Genomic DNA, 21,579 nt, shown 5'->3' on the forward strand with positions numbered 1-21,579 from the left:
GAGCTGGGTTTTTTACTGACAGAGACTCGCTTGTGAGGAGGGATCCAACAGGGCTAGGGACAGCAGCTGAGTCCCCCAATTGTGTTATCTATAACAGAACAGTAGAAGCAGTCAAAATTAAAGCAGTCAAAAAACCTATTTAAATATCACATAATATCAAATAAAGCAGGATCAATACTAATGACCTCAAAAAATAGACCAGTTTTAACCTGGTGCTGACATTGGGTGTAATGTGATGCCTAACCATGGTCTAGTACTAGAGGAACTTAGCCAGGCATTAAGCCAAAACTGTGCAGCTAAAGTGTGGCTTGAATTTCCCTACCAAGCCAGGACTGCAAAGCCATAGCTTAGATCCAAACTAAAGTGGGTATAAAGATTTTTACTGATAGGGTGCAGCTTTCTCACCTGCTGTAGAAGGAACAGAGAGAGGACTTAGGAGCACTTGAGACTATGCAGCTGAAGGACAGTAAAACCATGCTCTGCAAGTAGAAGTCTCGGTGACTGCAGAAACATTAGTCTGCATCCAACTCCATGTCCTGAAGCTGGTTTTCAATCCTGGTTGGAAGGGCAAGTGCAAACCATGGTGTGGCACTAATACCTAAGAACATAAGGACAACCCTACTGGATAAGACCAGTGGTCCATTTTTTTAAGCATCCTGTTTCACATAGTGGCCAGCTGGAGGGCCAACAAAAAGGCACAGAGGTCAAGATTTTCCCTAGAGGTTGCCTCCTAGCATTAGGGTTGAGAGGTCTACTGCCTCTAATTGCGGAGGTTCCCTTTAGTCATCATAGCCAATGGCAGAACTATCCTCCAATTTATCTAATGCGTTGCAGCCATCTATGCTTGTGGGCACCACTATATCCATTGGTGGTGAATTCCACATTTTAACTAGTCATTGAGTAAAGAAACACTTCCCACTGTCTGTTCTAAATCTTTTGCCCATCAACTTCATTGGATGCCTTCACATTCTAATATTCTCTCTATCCCATCTTTCTGCCCTGAGCATAAGTTTTAATGGAAACTGTTAACTGACTTCAACTACAGAGAGAGAGAGAGGAGTGGGGAGGAAGGACATGAGCAAAAAGGTAACATTTGCTGTGTTTTCACAATTTCTCTGCATTGTGTCCTGGTAGTCCTAGGCAAATCGTATCTTCCTCCCTCAAATGACCTAGGCAACACAAATTGCACCTTCAGCAAAAGTTCAAAATAGCTGCTAATATGACAGGTAAGCAAGCTTCTTGCAGCAAGACTGGTCCAGCTTTTACTTTTTGAAGCATTTGTGCTTCCTCTTCTTGACGCACGGACTGCGGGGTGGAGATCAACTTTAATACTACAGATTTGCCTGCAGCTGGGGAGCATCCAAATTCTTTGTTTTCAGAAACTGTAGGTAGGGGAAACCCCTGCTGTCTGCTAATTATTGAGGAAGGCATCAGAGGTGGGCACAGTGGCAACATTAAACAGGGAGGGAAAGGAAGTGCCCAGGAAGTTGGTGAAGCAGTCATAGAAGCAAATGAAAAAAGGGAGGGGTCCCAAGGGTACAACCCTGAGTGTTTTAAAGGTCCATTTTCGTCAGCTTTCCACATCCATGCATTTGTTGAAACAGGCCTGTGGCTGCAATATTCTTGTTCTTGCCATTTACTTAATGATGTTCGAGACTCATTTGGCATTCATCAAACAGGCTTAGCCAAATGTCCTTAAAAAACCCCTTAAAGCTTTGGCCAATATCTTTGTCAAAGTTACAGTAGACTACCATAGACCAACACATATGACAATGTACACATTCTCCTAGCCCCTCTCTCAGCGCAGTTTTTCTCTAATGAGACACAGATCAGCTCTCATTGCTATACTAAGAACACACAAGCCTGTACTCCTGTCCTTATATGCCCTGTACCCCTTGTCATGGATACAGCCGAGAATATTGGGGAGCTATTGTGGTTCTTGACCAAAAAATCCTGTAGGATGCTTCTGCAGGCCAGAAGCAAGGCAGACCTTAAGGGACCTAGGAGACAGACAATGCTGCTATAGATTGAACTGGCTCTGATCTGATTCTAGCAACACAGCAATTAAAGTTATGCCTTAAAAAATTAAGTAAAAATTATGTTGATGAAATGCAGCAAAGCAAAAGTCTTTGACTGCTGAAGTCTTACTAGTGAAATATCTAGATATCTAATTGGGAAGGCTGGCTCCCTCCTGCAGATATATAAATCCACAGATTGGGGCCACACTGATGCTAAACAGATTTCTCTGCAAACTTGGGGAACTACCTGCTGTATGGAAAAATGTGAAATCTTAACAAAAATATGTTGGTGGGTTTAAATTCCCTCCAAAACAAAAAAACCCAATATAAACAATGTTGCTGAGTTCTGCTGCTACTGGGAGCTGGAGCAGTCGAGCATGGGAACCTGGTGGCAGCTGAAGCAGAACGCAGGAAATGCTGCCAGGCTTAGCTGCAGCAGATACCAAGAGCTGCCATTGGGCATGGCTGCAGAAGGTGCGGGGAGCTGCTCCAAGTCATCGCACGTGGGGTCCAAGGTAAGTAGGGGAGCCTGGAGTCCCATCAACATCAGGAATTTGTGTGGGGGGGAGATGGAATTCTCTCCTGCAAGTGTTGTGGACCTCCAACTTGTTTAATCTATTTCCATAATTAATTAGATGGCCTCTGTGTGTGTGTGTGTGTGTGTGTGCGTGCGTGCGTGCGTGCATGTGTTATCTGCCTCTCTGGCCCCTTCTGCACATGCAGAACAATCCACTTTCAATGCACTTTGTTAGTTCACATATGTAAATTGGATCATTATGTATGGGGAAGGATGGGCTTCCCCATCTAAACTGTCTATCTACTATCTACTCTATGTAAAAAAACATACACATGCCTGATCCAATTCAACTCTCCACTCCCCAGCAATGTTTTAAAAAAATGTGGGAGATCTAATTACAGATATTCGGCTGTCTTGTCTAGTTCAGCCCTGAATTGTATGACATCCTCGTGAAATCCTAATTGCTACTTATTTCTAATCCTCAGCTCTGAATTAGCTGCAGCGGGATCATTTTTATTGGACCTCCTAAGCATAGCATTTTAGAGATCATAAAAATACATGATGTCTCATTTTACGTACGAGGCAGGCAGGTGGACAAGCCATATTTCCACCCTGGGCCCACGTCAGTATTCTCATACACAACTGAAGAGAATTTGCCAAGCTCAATCATTTCACTCAACTTGCTAGTGCAGAACAGAATATGACATGCTGAAGCCTTGCCCAACTCTTGTAAAATAGTGGAGCTTGAGGTAGACACTTGCATCATAAGGGCGTAAAGACATGCTAAAGGACTGCAGGCTTCAGCATGTCATTTTCAGTTCTGCGCCGAGAAGATGATATGGGACATCTTCGAAGAGGAAGGCCAGACTATGCTACAACTGTATTGTCGAAGACTTTCATTGTCGGAATCACTGGGGTGCTGTGTGGTTTCTGGGCTGTATGGCCGTGTTCTAGCAGCATTCTCTCCTGACGTTTCGCCTGCATCTGTGGCTGGCATCTTCACCGCGTCTTCCCCGTGGCGTGGTGCGAACCACACCGCAAGGAAGCCGCCCCTTTCCCTGTCGCTCCCATTCCAGGGGTTGCAGGGCAGCATGGGCGGGTCCCTGCAGCCTTCCTGAGCGACAATGGAGAGGCAGGTGAGTGGGGGAGGGTGACTGAGAGGCGGCTCCGTGTGGAGCCGCCTCTCCGGCTAGGAGGGAGCCGGGACTGCTCGTGTGAGCAGTCCCCACACCTCCACCGGCATAATTTATGCCGTACGGAAGCGCTGCCGCCGTCGTACGGAAAGGGCCTTTGAGTTGTTCTTTCTCCACACATAGTGTGGTAGGAATAAAATGAAGGAAGGGAGAACAATTTATACCACCATAAACTCTCTAAATAGTCACTTCCAGATTTTTTTTTTTTTTAATGCTTCAGGTGATGTATCCTAGAAAACAATTTTAGGGATTATAACACAGTGTGGTTGTATATATTCAGTTCCTGTCTAATTACATATTTAAATTTCTCCATACAAGACATGACTAAGCTTAACTGTATGAACAAAAACAGACACCCCTAAATACCTTCATACATTATTACTAAAAAGAAGAAGAGAGATTAGTTGGATACAAAGGATACCAAGACAGAATAAACAAATGCATAGCAAGAGTGTAATATCAATAACTAAAATCATTCACTAGAAGAAATGAAATGAGAACTCTTACAACAGTATAACAAAGCCACGCAAGACTTACTGTGTCCTTGTTCCAAAGTTTTATAATTCGTGAATCAGCAGAAATAACCAAATCTAATGAATTTTGGAACTGGATTGATCTAATAGGCAAGCCATATTGGTGATCTTTCACAATTAATGGATTACTTGATCGGAGATCATAGAACAAAACCTGGTAACGAGAAAAGTACACAGATTTTTCACGGATGAACCTGCTGGACTGTTTAAGATAATTGCTGATCAAAAAGATCACAGAGTTCTTAGTATGATAAAAATGATAAAATGCAGAGAACTCTGAATTCTGCACATTTAGAAAATGGTGTATTTGGTCTGTTTTATGCATGTACCTTAAAGCAACACGATCTATAACAATGCAAAAAGTAGTAAGACTGGTTGGGAAGCATTTCATAAAAAGTACTTTATTCAACATAACCGAACATTTGGACAGTTTTTAAGGGGAGGAAGACAGCTGTACAGTCACCAGGACTGCCAACTGATATCCTATCACAGTGATGGCGAACCTTTTTGAGACCAAGTGCCCAAACTGCAACCCAAAACCCACTTATTAATCGCAAAGTGCCAACACGGCAATTTAACTTGAATACTGAGGTTTTAGTTCAGAAAAAATGGTTGGCTCTGAGGTGTGTGTTACTCGGGAGTAAGCTTGGTGGTAGTTGTTGGCTTTGCTTTGAAGCAACCATGCAATTCTTCGAACGAGTGAACCATGACCCTAGGAGGGTTTACTCAGAAGCAAGCCACATTGCCAGCACATTGTCAGCCTACTCCTAGGTAAAGGATCATGCTTTAGTTCTTTGCATGAAAATCAGTGGGGTTTAACAGTGCTTAACAGGGTTACCTATACTGCTTCCCCAAAACTAGGTCTTAGGTGATAATCGAGCCCAGAAGCTAATAATCGAGCCCAGAAGCCCAGGCCAGCCTAGATGTGTGTGTGTGTGGGGGGGGCGATTTCCCCCCACATGATGAACCCTGTGTGCCCACAGAGAGGGCTCTGAGTGCCACTTCTGGCACCCGTGCCATAGGTTCGCCATCACTGTCCTATCAGGTATTTTACAAATCCCCAGTTTTAGGTCTACTGCTTGCAAAATCAGTAGATTCTGTCAGATTATTTGAGAACTGCAAGTTTGGCATGCCAACCTTATGATGCCAATACAACGCCAAGCCATCCAAATAGCACCTAGTATTCCACTGACATTCCATTGCGAAGAAAATGATCATCCCCAGTACAAGGTGCACTAAGATAACATTCTGTTTGACTTTATGTCCCGTAGGTTCTCTCTATGAGAAATCACTAGAGAGAAATCAGGCTGAGAAAAATTGTTAATAACTAAACCGGATATGAAACAAGAATTAATATTCTTGTGAGTAACAGAGCACGAAAAGAACAACTTGTGATTTTCTTTGAAACTGCAACTTCCTTTGCATAAGGATTGTGACTTCAGTTGTAATGCTCCAGGGATACTGCACAATGTCAGCTAATGTGATCACATTCAGCTCAAAATTATTGAACAGCATTCCATGAAATGCAAATTTAAAAAACGGATATGAAATACAGTTGCATCTGTAGACATTAGACATTATAATCAGAAAAGCTTATCTGATGCTAGCTCTGACAGCTAGTGACAGAAAGGGCCTTCAAATCAATCTGATTGATGGAGACCCCGTAGGGTTTTCAAGGCAAGTGAGAAGCAAAGGTGGTTTGCCATTGTTTTCCTTTGTGCAGCAACTCTGGATTTCTTTGTTGGCGGTCTCCCATCCAAGTGTTAACCAGGGTCAACTCTGTATTGTCAAAGGCTTTCACGGCCAGATTCAACTGGTTCTGGTGGGTTTTCCGGGCTGTGTGGAAATCAAAATCTACCAGACCACGTACACAATAAGTCCTCGAAAACCCACCAGAACCTGTGTGGGTCAACCCCTGCTTTCACCTCTGAGATCGCGGACAAGACTCAGGCTAGCCTGTGCCATTCAGGTACCAATAGCTCTGACAGCTACTTAGCAAGAAGTTGTGGTGTGAATAAGTTAAAAACATAGCTACCTGGCCTGTGGACGTCCCAACAGCCATATTCAGTGCTCCGTCAAATTTCAGGGCTGAAATAGAGGGGAGACCTTCTATCCTGAAAAAAATTAAAACACACTGCACTCTAGTTAAAGCCTGTAACCGTTAACTATACTGCTTATCTGCTGTTCTAATAGTAGAATCAGCCATGTCTGAACATACTTAAATACAGTGACAGAATCTGAATGGGCAAGGAAAGGGCCCCAGATCTGCAGAAAAAAGTGAAATCTAAAAAAAAGGGAGGGTGTAGAGGAGGGCTAAATACGAAAAAATAATTTAAAAAGCAGAGTCTATAGCTTTACGCAACAGATTCTCTCAGTGGCTGCTACTAAGCAACCACAGCATTCCAGGCTCCAGAACATAAGAACAAGCCAGCTGGATCAGACCAGAGTCCATCTAGTCCAGCTCTCTGCTACTCGCAGTGGCCCACCAGGTGCCATTGGGAGCTCACATGCAGGATGTGAAAGCAATGGCCTTCTGCGGCTGTTGCTCCCGATCACCTGGTCTGCTAAGGCATTTGCAATCTCAGATCAAGGAGGATCCAGTTTCTGTGAATAAAAGGCGAGGGGTAGGATCCTTTCCAAGTCTGTTTTGGCCTTTGAGAGAGGACTCAATGTGGGCAGCTCCAGGGTTGTCAGATCCAGATTGGAAATTCCTGGAGATTTTGAGATAAAATCTAAGCAGGACAGGGTTTGGGGAAGGAAGAAGCCACAACAAGTATAATGTTATGGAGTCCACTCTCCAAAGTAGCCATTTTCTCCAGGGAGAAAGATGTCTGTTGTCTGGGGTTCAGTTGTAATTCCAGGGGATTTCCAGGGCCAAGTTGGAGTTGGCAACCCTAGCTGACCAACAACCTATGGGTGACCTAATATCATCCAACTTGCATGACTCAATTAGGCCTGGTAGATAATGGGAGATTTGCCTGTTGGGAGGGAAGGAGATTGAGTTGCCAACTCCAGACTGGGACATTCTTGGAGATTTGAGGGGTGGAGTTTGGGGTTCGAGGAGAGGAGAGACCTCAGGAGGATCCAATCCCATAAACATTATCCTCCAAAGCAGCCATTTCTTCCACAGAAACCAGGGTTATCAACCTCCAAGTGAAGGCTGGAGGTCACTCAGAATTATAATGATTTCCAGATGAACATAACATAAGAACATAAGAACTAGCCTGCTGGATCAGACCAGAGTCCATCTAGTCCAGCACTCTGCTACTCGCAGTGGCCCACCAGGTGCCTTTGGGAGCTCACGTGCAGGATGTGAAAGCAATGGCCTTCTGCTGCTGCTGCTCCCGAGCGCCTGGTCTGCTAAGGCATTTGCAATCTGAGATCAAGGAGGATCAAGATTGGTAGCCATAGATCGACTTCTCCTCCATAAATCTGTCCAAGCCCTTTTTAAAGCTATCCAGGTTAGTAGCCATCACCACCTCCTGTGGCAGCATATTCCAAACACCAATCACACATTGCGTGAAGAAGTGTTGCCTTTTATTAGTCCTAATTCTTCCCCCCAGCATTTTCAATGAATGCCCCCTGGTTCTAGTATGGTGAGAAAGAGAGAAACATTTCTCTCAGTCAACATTCAACATTCATTTCTCTCTGTCAAAATTCTCCAGGAGAAAACGACTTATTTACAGGGCAGATTCTATAGCATTATACCGTGCTGAGGTTGCTTCCCTCCCCAAACCTCACCATCCCAAGGCTCCACATCCAAATCTCAAGGAATTTCCCAACCTGGAGATGGCAACCCTAAGGAGAACTGATCTCTGTAGTCAGAAGAGGCATTCTGACAACAGAGAGCCTCTGCCACCACTACTGCTGTGGGGAGGGGAGGAAGCAGGTGGGAGGCCAGGAGGGTGATGGGAGGCAGAAAGGGCGAGTGATGGGGTGAGGGACAGAAAGAGAAACTATGATGTGATGGTGAGGCAGAAAGAAAAAGAGACAGGCATGAAGGGAAGTGAGAGTAAGAAAAGAGGGGGCAGGAGAAGAAGAAGAGAAAAAGAGTTTAGATTTATATTCCCCCTTTCTCTCCTGTAGGAGACTCAAAGGGGCTTACAATCTCCTTGCCCTTCCCCCCTCACAACAAACACCCTGTGAGGTGGGAGAGAGAGCTGAGAGAGCTCCAAAAAGCTGTGACTAGCCCAAGGTCACCCAGCTGGCATGTGTGGGAGTGAACAAGCTAATCTGAATTCCCCAGATAAGCCTCCACAGCTCAAGTGGCAGAGCGGGGAATCAAACCTAGTTCCTCCAGATTAGGAGGGAGAAAGAGTGAGACTAAGAGAAGTAAGGGGAGAAGGGAGGAAGCAAAGGTGGGAGGGAAAGGATAGCTGTTCTTGCAAGTTTCTTGAGGGTTCCCACTTGCAGAGGTGGAGAGCTCATGGGGATATGTGGGGCCACATTTCCGCAGGCGCAAACCAGAAGGTCACATGGGGGGCAGAGAATCACCCCCCACACCCCTCCCCTCAGCCCTGCCAGACTGCTCCTTCAGCCAGCGGAGTCTCTGCCAGCTGAAGGAGCAGCCTGGCTGGGCTGCCAGGCGCCCCTCACTCCCGACCCACTAGGCTGCTTGGCCGCTGGAACAGATAAGTAGGGTGCCGAGGGGGGGGGGGGGGGCGCAGGTGGTGCCCAGAGCAGGTGTTGCCATTTCCCCCCGAGCCTCTGCCCACTTGTCAACTATAAATCTGTAACTAGTGACAGAGATCTAGCTTTAAATCACTTTGATTACGCAGAGAACATTTACAGAAGTTCAATGAAAGCTGTCACTCAAAAGAGGCATCACTCCATACTCTTTATTGGCTGTTGTGCTGCTTAACGCGCAATCCAGTACTCCAACTCGGTTTCGTGTTCTTGGATCCCAGCATTCCACCTTTCCCTAAAGAAGAGAAAACGCATGTAAGCCAATGCTCTGAACTCATTATGCACATTTATTGCATTTGCCTTCTAAATCCATTCAAGTCAATGGGCTTAGAAAGGTGTATTTAGGATGGCACTGTTAAGCTGTTTGCTTTCCTTTTTAAAGGTCATTTCTGTAGTGTCCAAAGGGATTTTCAAGTCATGTATGATCCATTCTTGCACTTTAGATGGTCATGTGGAACAAAATAGTCAACCTTGATACTTTTAAAGTGTGTTAGTAACCAGGGGGAATTCACTTAATATGGCTATAGCCTTGCCCAGTGCACTATGTCATGAATATATATAATGTGCCAAAGTGAATGGACTTCGCTGTTGGGATGTAGACTAGGAATACGAAACTGGCACTCCAAAGACTCAGTTTAGTCCTGGCATACATAGTATTACCTATTTCCTACAACTTTGCCATTTTCAGCTACAAAGGGCTTTCTGTTACATATGCAGCTCCCCAACATGGATTCTAATGGATTAACAAATGTGTTGCAGCAAGCTCACCAGGGCCTCGCCCGTTCGCAGCCTAACCTCCTCTCACAGAGATATTTATTGTAAACACAAGACAGCAGCACCATACATTCTTCCCATCTTGGAGTAAGGGTGAGAAGGGAATGAAGTACGTGTCAGGAGACAAACTTTGGCACTAGGGAAGCTGTGATCCCAAATTACTTACCTGGGAGTAAATCACGAAGTTGCTGGCCCTTTAAGCCTTGCTAAGCTGAAAACATGGCCCCAGTGAAAATGTGGTGCAGGCCAGAGAACCTAGATCAATAACAAGCCATGGTCCTACCTGCAGGAAGTTGTTCTACTATGCCAGGGGTAGGGAACCTGCGGCTCTCCAGATGTTCAGGAACAACAATTCCCATCAGCCTCTGTCAGCATGGCCAATTGGCCATGCTGGTAGGGGCTGATGGGAATTGTAGTTCCTGAACATCTGGAGAGCCACAGGTTCCCTACCCCTGTACTATGCACAGACCTGCTTTTTCACACAATCAATCAACCAAGATAATTCATGTTTGAAATTCACTGCCACAGGATATTGTGATGGCCACTGGTTTAGATGGCTTTAAAGGGGGATTTGAAAATTTCACAGAAATTAGGTGCTTAAATGAAACCTCCAGAAGCAGTAAGCCTCTAAGTACTAATGGGGGGGGGGGGGGGGAGGGAATGATGACGGTCTCTGTGCCATCATTACAGACCTTCCAGAGGCATCTGGTTGGCCTCCGTGTAAAAGTATGCCTTTCATCCTCTATCCAGGATCATGCTCAAGTGCACATTCCACAGAGTTTGGCTAGACGGGTTGTCCTAAACTTCGCAAATATAATGAATATAAGGTCCACTGTATTCTCTCATACTTTTTAGAAAGCTGGATCTCTTATGTTTAGATTGCTACAATCTTTGGCTAACAGCAGCCTTTGCCTTTTGCCAAATGTGAACACCTTCAACAAAACAAATAAATCAATAAATTTTTAATTCAATGTTCAGGAACAGAGATTCCACCTAAACATTACGAAAACTTTCTGTCAGGGCTGTTCCGACAGTAGAATTCACTGCCTCGGAGAGTGGTTGAGTCTCCTTCTTTGGAGGTTTTTAAACAGAGGCTGGATGAACATATGTCGGGAATGCTTTGATTCTGTGTTCTGCAGGGCAGGGGGTTGGACTTGATGGCCTTTGTGGTCTTTTCCAACTCTTATGATTCTATAACATTTTGTCGATAGTCTTATAATCTGTCACATCTATTACATATTTCTGATATGTATATCAATATGTGAGTATATACATATGAAGGAGAAAACAGTGCTGTGATTTTTATGAAAATAAACATAGTTACCTCAACTGTCCCAGTTGCAAATAAACCGTGTGCTGAATTTATATCGCATACATGATTCTCCCTTGAAAAAGAGATGGATAAAACATGTCAAGGAACAAGCTTGTCAAACCCATTAAAATCTATCCAACTTTGCAGATCAGGCAACGTGAATGTTGGTTAGTTTTCATCAGATCACACCAGCCCTATTTCCTTGACTGGAGTAAACAGGATCTAGGAATTATGAAGATCACAATCAGTCAGTACAAAAAACTATGTGCTGCACTGGGTAAGATCAGAAATACCTTTCTTCATTATGGCTAGTTCTCAAAAGATTTGAAAGAAGACTATTGCTAAGGAAGCAAATCCTTGACATGGACAATCTGGAAAACTTTATAACAGTATTAATCCAGTCATTTCCAGGCAAGTTGATTGAACAGGCTGAGACAGAAACTCTGGGCATTGAAAAGTTGTTTGAGTGTGAATATGTGTCAGCTGCAGGGGACTGTGGTCACATGTCTCAGCAACACATCTGATTGGCCTTCTAGTACCAGGACAGCTGTGGGCATTCTGGCATAAAGCAAGACCATTCATTGCAATTTGGATCTCTTGCTCCTTTTGGAGTATCTGGAGTCTGGAGTTTCTGGAATACCTGCTTCACGTGGGGGAAGGCAGTATTTTTTTGTTTTGGATCTTGGGGCTCTATTTATACTTTGTACCTTCAGACTGACCAAGTAACATCTGCATCAGAGAACTAAAGCCAGAATAAGTATCCAGGTTAGCTATTCAGTTTTTGTTATTTTCTTTTCTGTTTGGCACTACTTTTCTATTTGTATCCTTTTGCACAATCCTTTTAATAAACCTTATTAATTATATTGGTGTTATTTGGGTTTTGGAATTTCCATTTAAAATTAGTACCTTGGTCTATTTTGTCTACAAAATGGTGTTCCAGATTGCAGAGCTAACATTTTGGTTAATACCTGGCAGGGTTGCTTGGTCCCTCAGTTGTTGGGTTAGCTTTAAGGGGCTGATATTGGCTTGATACTCTGGGCAGTGAGGATTCACTCCCCAGGTTTGTCCATTTTGCTCTTGCCCTGCCCTGCCACTTCCTTGACAGGGCCAAACCAGTAACAAAACCAATATGGGCAAACCCCTGTTGTATAAGACAGCATTTATTGGATAACAACAGCTCAAAAATTATATATTTTTAACATTCTAATCCCTATACATTTTGCATTTGCTTCATCACAGGATTTAAGTATTATCATCTCTTCTTGCTTCTTCATCTGCTAGATCCTGAATCAAAAGCTTCACTGTTCAAGAACTTAACACTGCTGATGTTTCCACACTGATCCTCATTTCTGTAACTTCTACTCAAGACTACTGAAAAACACTCTACACTGTTACCCTTGGAGGTAACCTGGAAACTGCAGCCGGTGCACAAAGCAGCACTTTAATAACACTTCCTGTTATTAAAGTTATTAAAAAGTGACACTACATTCTAAAAAGCTGCACTGCCCACTCCCGTGAGTTTCCAAGGGCAATTCCAAGTGCTAGCTAAGAGAATTCTGTCAGGTAGTAATCCAATTTACAATGCAGCTGCATGATTCATAACAGAGAGCTTGTAGGACATTAAAAAGTAGTAATTTGGCTCCACCTGCTGGAGCAAGAAGACCTACACAATGAATGGCAGATACTTACGATGCATCTGTCTGTAGGGAATTCAGATACCTTCCTTGTTCCAGGTTTAGTCTGTAAACTTCAGAGCTATAACAAAGAAAATAGAATCTATATATATTTTCTATTGGATGACAGCAGTGTTCAACTGAGTACCTTCAGTAGAGATCATATCAATTCAGTTTTCTTCCATCCATACTAGGGGTCTGCAATCTGCAGCTCTCCAGATGTTCATGAACTAGAATTCCCAGCAACCCCTGCCAGCATGGCCAATTGGCCATGCTGGCAGGGGCTGCTGGGAATTCTAGTTCATGAACATCTGGAGAGCCGCAGGTTCCAGACCCCTGATCTATACTGACTCCCTATTTGTTTCCAGGCCCAATTCAAGCTGCTGCTATTTAAATCCCTATACAGCTTGGGATCAGCATACCTTAAGGACCACCTAGCCTCATATGAACCTACTCATCCACTGCTGTGATCTTCATGGATCTTTTCTAGGGTGCCCTCACCACCTCAGGCTAAATGGGTGGCAACCAAAGAAAGTGCCTTCTCGGTTGTGGCATCAAAACTATGGAATCCCCCCACCCCTGGGAGATTCGTCTTTCCCCTTCTACCACTGTCCTCCTCCCGTGCATGAAGACTTTTCTGTTTGGTTGGCATTTCCTCACTGATCCTCCAGCCTATGTATGAGCTTTACAGTGCAATTCTAAGGGGGGGGGGGGGGGGATAGTTGTGCTGCACAGCCATGCCTCTTCCAAAGTGTTTTACTGTGCTGTAGCTAGCAAGCTCATAGGGATATTTCCCCAACCCCCATGGGACAGCTGTATGCAGCTCCATGGGCTGTGCCTACCTTATTGCTATGCTAAGTCTATGAAGACAAATGAGAATATCCCCAGGATGGAAGGGCTCAGGATGTCGGCTAAAGTCAGCCATGCCCCCAGGAATAGCCTCTTTGGTGGTGGTGGTTCCCGTACCAGAGCAGCACCAGAGCCATGGTAGTGCTCATACCCATTAATTGCGCTACAGTGCAGCTCCCCAGAGCGGCCATAAGTCCTCAGGATTGCACTGTTAATTGTTGGTATTTGCCTGCTATATACATATGTATTTTTATGCTGATTTTAGTGTTTTTGATGGGAGTCCTACTGTTTTACATAAAATTAAATAAATATTAAGGATGATTATTTAGGGTTCCCTGCAACGTGCAACCACAACAGAACACTTGATGGACTTGGAGACACATGCTATCTTCATGCAGGGAGATAGTGAGGCCCAACCTGAAATCAGTGTGTGCTGCAGAATATTCCTCAAATTTCTCTGCAGCACACAGTTGGTTGGATCTTAATAATAATTTCTGCAAGCTGGAAGAGAGGCAATTTCTGCTGAGTCTTCCCCTCTAGCTGCAGACCTCTGGTTCACCCTTCTTGCTGCTCCTGGTGGCCTCCTGACCCTCAAGGTCAATCAGCTGCAGCTGGAAGGGGGAGCAGGAAAGTTCCATTCCATTAGCAGAGATCATCATCAGGATGCAACTCAGGGATCCTGTGGCAGACAGGAAGTGTCCTCAGCAGACAATCATTGAAGATAGAAGGTCTGAAAGCCACTGAGACTGTCTTCTGTCATTGGGGCAAATTGATTTGTATTACATGGATACCAATGAAGCTTTTGGTTATGCTTTTTTGCTCTCCTGAATCCTTTCCCTACATGCAGAACACATAAGAATTTTCTAGGTTTATGAATCCTTGAAACAAACTCCAGCTTGCCTGGAGTCCAAAGGCAGCCATCTAGGTCCAGTGGAGTTGACTTCCCCACAGAAAACAGGATTCTAAACTACAGCAAACTGGAGCCTGATTGACAGCATCCCAAATCCAGCTTTCAATCATGCACTGCACACAATGCGGGGGGTGAGGGGAGGGCAAGGCCATCACAGTGCTTTGTGCTCATGGCCATTTCAGATGTACCCATTTTTTTGTCATGATGTTTGAACATAATTTTCTTTCCCCACCACTTTCAAGTCAAGAAAAATGCTCACTAGGTTGTTAAATTGTGAATGAATTTTTAAGATGTTAAATAACATTTGATTTTTAAAAATCCTTTTCTTATATTTTATTTATTTTTTATTTATTTATCGTTTCAATTTCTATACCGCCCGATCCCCGAAGGGCTCCGGGCGGTGAACAACAGAATCCAACAACAGGCAGGAGCAAATCACACATAAAATATAATACATAGGCTCCATCCCATGTCATCAATAAAATAATTTAAAAACAGGGAAAACAGATTAATACATGTATAAACAGGTGTCCAAACCCAAATTAAAACTTACCCCCAAGAGGGGGGGGAACGACGGGCCCCTCAATATGAGGGGACCCTGATGTAACAGCCCCAAGACAGGGGCAATAAAGAGCAGTAAGGGGGCACCATATCAGCGGCCGGACACTCCAAAGGCCCGGTGGAACAACACAGTCTTACAGGCCCTGCGGAACTCACCCAGGTCCCGCAGGGCCTGGACAGCTGGAGGAAGGGTGTTCCACCAGGTCGGGACCAGTGCTGTAAAAGCTCTGGCCCGTGTGGAGGCCAGCCGCATCATCGAGGGGCCGGGGATCACCAGCAGATTGGCCTCTGCTGATCGCAGAGGCCAAGTAGGGACATATGGGGTGATGCGGTCCCAAAGGTACGAGGGTCCCAGGCCGCGCAAAGCCTTAAAGGTCAAAACCCACACCTTGAAGATGATTTGGAATTCGACCGGAAGCCAGTGCAGCTGGTGCAACACAGGCTGAATGTGCTCTCTGAAGGCGCCTCCTGTGAGCAAAGCCGGGTCACGCACGCTGGACCAGCTTTTAACTTCTGGAATCAAATGCAAGGGAAGTCTCGTAAAATGAAGTTACCAGTCTAGCTTCCTGGAGGTGACCGCTGCACGGATCACGTATTGTGGCCAGGTCCACTTTGGGAGAGGAAGGGGGCAATAACCGGCCACCTGACGGGGATGGAAAAATGCAGTCCGGGCTGTGGCGGCCACCTGGGTCTCCATTAAAAGAGATCTAAATCCAGGTGGACCTCAGGATTATGGATCTGAGGGGGTCGGCGCCAATGAGACCCCCTCCCATACCGGCGGCTGGAAATCCCCAGCCTCTCCTTCGCGGCCTAGCCAGAGGGTCTCCGTCTTCGATGGATTCTGGGAAGGTTCGCTCTGCCTCAACCAACCAGCTACCGCTTCCAAACACTGCTGGAGAGCCGCAGGGGCGGCGCCTGCGCCCCCCTCCATCAACAGAATGAGCTGAGTGCCGTCGGCATATTGATGACAAATCAGCCCAAAGCTCTGCACTCCAGCTGAGCGCACGTGGTCGCATATAGATAAAGTTAAATAATAGCGGCAGCAATGCCCCCTCGAGGTATCTCCGCAATCGAAGCGGGCACCTCCGGCGCCGCATCCCTGCAACACATCTTGCTGGCTCCGGTCCCGGAGAAACGAGGCAATCCACTGAAGGACAATGCCCCGCACCCTGGAAACGGCCAGGCGGTGGGTCAAAGGTCGTGGTCGACCATATCAAACGCTGCGATAAGATCTAACAAAACCAGCAGCGCTGATCTGCCTCGATCAAGCTGCATATGGAGCGTATCTGTGATGGCGACAAGAGCAGTCTCCGTCCCATGCCCAGCACGGAAGCCGGACTGGAAGGGATCGAAGGCCGATGCGTCATCCAGGAAACCCTGAAGCTGCTCCAACACCACTCTCTCAATTACCTTCCCCAGAAACGAAAGATTCGAGACGGGGCGGTAATTGGCCAGATCACTCAGATCTAACGATGGTCTTTTTAAGAGTGGGCGGACCACTGCCTCCTTCAACCCATCCGGAAAGACTCCTTGCTCAAGGGAGCCATTGATGATATTCAACAGATGGGGTCGTAGCTCCGCCCGGCAAGCTTTTATAAGCCAGGAGGGGCATGGATCCAGAGGACAAGTAGTAGGTCTAACAGCAGCCAAGGCCCTGTCAACAGCGGCTTCGGAGAGCAGGGAGAACTGGGCCAGACTTAGGCCCGAAGACGGCAAGGGAGCCTCCAGTTCACTAATTGTAGATAACGTGGCGGGAAGGTCCTGGCAGAGCAACCTGACTTTATCTGCAAAAAAGCTCATAAATGCCTCACAGCCAACAGCCAATCGATGATTTATAGACCTGTCCGATAAGGAGGTCAAGGACCGAATTATATGAAATAATTGTGCCGGGCGAGAGCTAGCAAGAGAGGAGGAGAAGAAAGCTCTCTTTGCCTCCTTTGTTGCCATCTCATAGGCCTTCATAAATGTCCTATAAGATGTTCGCACCACGCCGTCACGAGATTTCCTCCACACTCGCTCTAGTCGTCTAAGCACCCATTTCATATGGCGCAGCTCCTCGGTATACCAGGGAGCCTGCCAAACACGGGGGCGAAGAGGACGCCGGGGAGCAACAATCTCGATGGCATCGGAGAGCCGGGAGTTCCAGTCCTCCACCTGCTCATCGAGTGTGCCGGCGGATTCAGGGTCCCGCAGAGCATTCAGGAAACCAAGTGGATCCATAAGTCTCCGCGGGCGGGCATAAATCAGCCCCTCGCCTAGACAGGGTTGGCGCGACAGGTCCATCCGAACCTTCAGGGCATAATGGTCGGACCATGGCACTCTATCTATAGAGGATACGACCATGTCAACCCTTAACCCAAAGACCAAATCCAGCGTGTGGCCGGCCTCATGGGTGGGGCCAGAATTTACCAGGGAGAGGCCCAGTGCCGCCATGGATGACACCAGGTCCGCAGCCGCTGTACATTTCAAATTATGATTGGATATACTTCAACGTTACTAAAAAGCACTTCCTCAACAAAACCATAGTATCAAACTGCTTAAATGTGCTTCAGAAACCAAATATTTAAAGGAGCATCTCAATAAATCTGCTTCACTTAGATTTTTTTATACGGACATTTATTATCTGCCCTTTCAGAAAACATTTTACCGAGCTTTCGGCAAAACTTTTTTTGCTTGATATTAATCACAAGTGTCGAATTAAAATGTAAAAACAATTAAAATAAATCTTGGTGCAACTTATTACCTTGCTCCTACAAAATACAGGTCACACGATGGATAATGGTATGAAAAATCTCTACCAAACTTGGGAATTCTGGTTCTGTAATAACGACCGTGTTGGGAGTGAAATTCCACATATCGGTCACATAGCAAAAAAACAATCTGAAAGAAAAACGAAAAACAATACACAGGATAGGTCTGAGATCTGGAGAGGAGTCCTACTGTTAACAGCCTTGCTCAGCTCTTACAAACTGAGGGTTGTGGCTTCCTTGACTAAATTAATCAATCTCATATTGGGGCTTCCTCTTTTCCTGCTGCATTCAACTTTTCTCAGCATTAACATTAGTTAACAACAGAATGTTTTGGAGGACATTGATTCAGAGGGTCTCTCTGGGCTGAAAGCAACCTGATGACACTTAACACACAGCATTATTTTCTTTTCGAGGGACTCTGGCTCTAGCCAGAGGGAGAAACTGGCCAGCCTGAGGCAAATCAAAATAGCTTTGTGATACTTTAAAGATTAACCGATGTAGGCATCCAGGAAGGGGAGGAGGATGAGGAGGGAGCTGTTGACAAGGGACCAAGGGGGAGGAAAAGCAGGAGGGATTGCCCTTCTGGGTTGGCACTATTAACGCACTAACAGTTTTCTAGAGCCTGTTTATTTATTATTATTTATTTATTATTATATTTGTAGACCGCCCCATCCCCTAAGGGCTCTGTATTTGTTCATACAATAGGGTTTCCTGCTTTTAATAAATAAAACATGTACTGCCGGTCAAATAAGCAGAAAAAAAGATTAACATACCTTTGAGTAATCATCTGATAATATATCAAATGTAATAACTGAGGGAATAAAAAAACAACACCCAGTTTATGATTAGAGATTTTTAAAAAGCAGCTAATAATTAGAGGTTACTCAAACATTCTGTTTAAACCACATTGTACAGCCCACCAACTCGAGCCTAATTATTTGAAGCACCTCTGATTGTCTTTCTGATCTCATCAACCACATAGGATGCTGAGACAGGCAGCACCATTATTAAAGGGCTCTCTTTTTAAAGTTATGCAAATGGCCATTCTAAGTGCTGTTTTTCATCATTCTCCCTGCCCTATCTGCTGCTGAGAGCCTAAGCACGGGGGCTGTGACTAATTCCTCTGATTTCCCCCTGGTGCCACCGTGCAAATGCCTAACTCAGTGGTTCCCACATTTTTTCACTTACATACCCAGTGGTGGGATTCAAATAATTTAACAACTGGCTGTTTACAAGTGCCATCTTTACAACCGGTTCTGCCAAAGTGATGTGAACCTCCTGAATCCCACCACTGCACATACCCCTTGGCAACACATTTCCTTAACACTGTACCCCCATATTAGCAAATCTATTATGTATTTTTTTGCACACACCCCAAACACTGTGGCAGGTACCTCTGGGGGGTATGCGTATCCCTGGTTGGGAACCTCTGGCCCTTCTGCCTTTTTTCCCCCTTATAGAGCCAGTAGCAATTTAGGCAAGAGCGCAGGGCTTTGTATACAACCCAACACAGCAACATCACTTTCTGGTGCCATTCTCCCAACTAGTGCTCTCTCAACCAACTGCTATTTGACCCCAAGTGAGTAGCAAATAACATGCTTACTTATCAGAGCATTGTTCTGCCATTGTTCTCCTATAGCAAGAATACTTAACAAGAATATAACCCAAGCCCACTCTCAAATATATAGCACAGACTAAGCATAATTACAACTGTTTTCTTCCAAATGAAATAGTGCACAGGGCAGTCCTAAACACATTATGAACCTTCAGTGCCACAACAGTCATGATCTACAAAAAGATAAATACACAATGGGGCTGAATAGCAACCTCCTCTCTACTGTTTCCCCCTTCCTCATCATCACTAGGGCCCATTACACACATGCAGAATGATGCACTTTCAATACACTTTCAATGCACTTTGCAGCTGTGCGGAATAGCAAAATCCACTTGCAAACCATTGCGAAAGTGGACTGAAAGTGCATTATTCTGCATGTGCAAAAGGGGCCCTTGATTCTCAAAAAAATCGGGTTTCAAAAGCAGCTCAAGCAGAACATCAGTGCTTTTCTCAAAAAATCATGTTTTCTAGTTGAATATACCTTCCAAAGAAGGAAAAACTATATTTGCTCTTTTCCAGAGATCCAAAGAAAGCACTATTATATCACAGATAGCAAGGCATTTTAGCATTTTTTACCCATCTGACTAATTCATAGTTCACAATAATTTTTTTGCTAACCTTCAGAATCTAAGCATCTTTCAAACTTCATGGATAATTGATAGGTATCAAAACATCGGACTCTAGGTTTATAGGTTCCTGTAAAAGAAAGTATGATAACTGATATAAGACAAAAGTATTTGTTTTAAAATGTATTTCCAATACATTCAGTTCAGAAGGAAATCAAAGTCACTTTTTGAAAGGCTCTCTTGAGTGTGTTTATTCTCACTACCAGGATAGGGCTAATCGTAACTAGTTTTCAGAATCAGAGTCCATGCCAATAAATTTACATGTTAACCATCTAAAACATGGTTTACAGACAAATAAGCTGTCACAAATATGCATTTTTCTAGCTATACCACAAAAATTGCACTATTTTCACAACTTTCTAATATTTGGTCCTAAATTTTAAATATCATACCATCCATTTAGAAACCAAGATGATAACTAGACAAAAGCAGCAGAATAGTAATTAGATACTATCAAGTCTGATCTCACTGCTAATACTTTACCCACTCTGAGCTCAATGCCATCTATGATTAGTTTTGCTTATAGATGGTTGAACACAGACTCAAGTCTTCTTTGCTGTTCAGTAGACTGTAATTAAAGTTACCATGGCACAGTCTATGGATTAAAATTTTTAAAGTAGCACATAAGGCATAGGTGTCAAACTCGCGGTCCTCCAGATGTTATGGACTACAGTTCCCACTATCCCCTGCCAGCATCATGCTGGCAGAGGATGATGGGAACTGTAGTCCAAAACATCTAGAGGGCCGCGAGTTTGACACCTGTGATATACGGTAACAGAAAAGCCCTTCAATCCATCTAGGGGCTGTGCATATCCAGAGGCAGATTTGAACATATCCCTGAAAAGAAACCACATATGCAAATGAGCACTGCCCAATCAGTGCTTCGGTCCAATCAGGAGTTTTTGTAAATCAGATTTACAGGAGCCAGATGTTTTCCTCCCCAAACAGCTGGTTGGTACAATGGTAGTTTAGTTAGCAAAATACATTCTAGCCCACTGAACTGGACTAGGAACATGAAATTTCCCCAATTTATGCAAATAAATAATAATTAAATAATAGGAAATTCGTCCTGTCTAATGAAGGTTAAAAATCAGATCACACTGAACACCAAACAGCAGTTCTAAGCAATGTGGCTGCCAGAAGTCTGGAAGGATCAAAATGTCTGCATATTTACCTGCTGCCATAACATACTGCCCATCTCGTGAAACCTTGAGCTTTGTACTAACTGTGGGCATGTCAAAGTCTTGGAGAAGTTCAATTCTCCTTTGAATATCTTTAAATACAAAAAGACAAACATTCATTAGATTGGCTAGTTAACCTATTATGATAAACAGTTTTTTCAGGAGGATAAAAATATGACTGACATAAATTAATCCTTTACATTTCTAAATATGCATTAAACTTAGCAGAAATGTCCAGTCTTAAAATGAATGTTCATTACATGTACACAGGCACAACATAAATTCATCACTAATTTCAAGTTTTTAAAGAAGTGGAATGTACAATCTACCCCATTTTCAGCATTAATTAATGCAGTCTAATTGTTACTGCATCATGGATTG

The 21,579-nt window shown here is 44.4% G+C and overlaps 1 protein-coding gene across 1 annotated transcript in view; it reads right to left on the reverse strand.

The window, feature by feature from the left end:
• The window catches only part of NOL10 (nucleolar protein 10), a 58,174-nt gene that overhangs the window by 34,731 nt on the left and 1,864 nt on the right, over positions 1-21,579 (reverse strand). The window contains exons 3-11 of the mRNA XM_048498621.1: positions 21,192-21,290; positions 20,010-20,087; positions 18,550-18,587; positions 17,770-17,906; positions 12,723-12,788; positions 11,046-11,106; positions 9,097-9,182; positions 6,297-6,375; positions 4,266-4,415 (exon numbers count right to left, since the gene is read on the reverse strand). Coding sequence (XP_048354578.1) covers positions 4,266-4,415; positions 6,297-6,375; positions 9,097-9,182; positions 11,046-11,106; positions 12,723-12,788; positions 17,770-17,906; positions 18,550-18,587; positions 20,010-20,087; positions 21,192-21,290 — 794 coding nt within the window. The remainder of the gene's footprint in view (positions 1-4,265; positions 4,416-6,296; positions 6,376-9,096; positions 9,183-11,045; positions 11,107-12,722; positions 12,789-17,769; positions 17,907-18,549; positions 18,588-20,009; positions 20,088-21,191; positions 21,291-21,579) is intronic.

Source organism: Sphaerodactylus townsendi, linkage group LG01 (assembly GCF_021028975.2).
Source record: "Sphaerodactylus townsendi isolate TG3544 linkage group LG01, MPM_Stown_v2.3, whole genome shotgun sequence".
Lineage (NCBI taxonomy): Eukaryota > Metazoa > Chordata > Lepidosauria > Squamata > Sphaerodactylidae > Sphaerodactylus > Sphaerodactylus townsendi.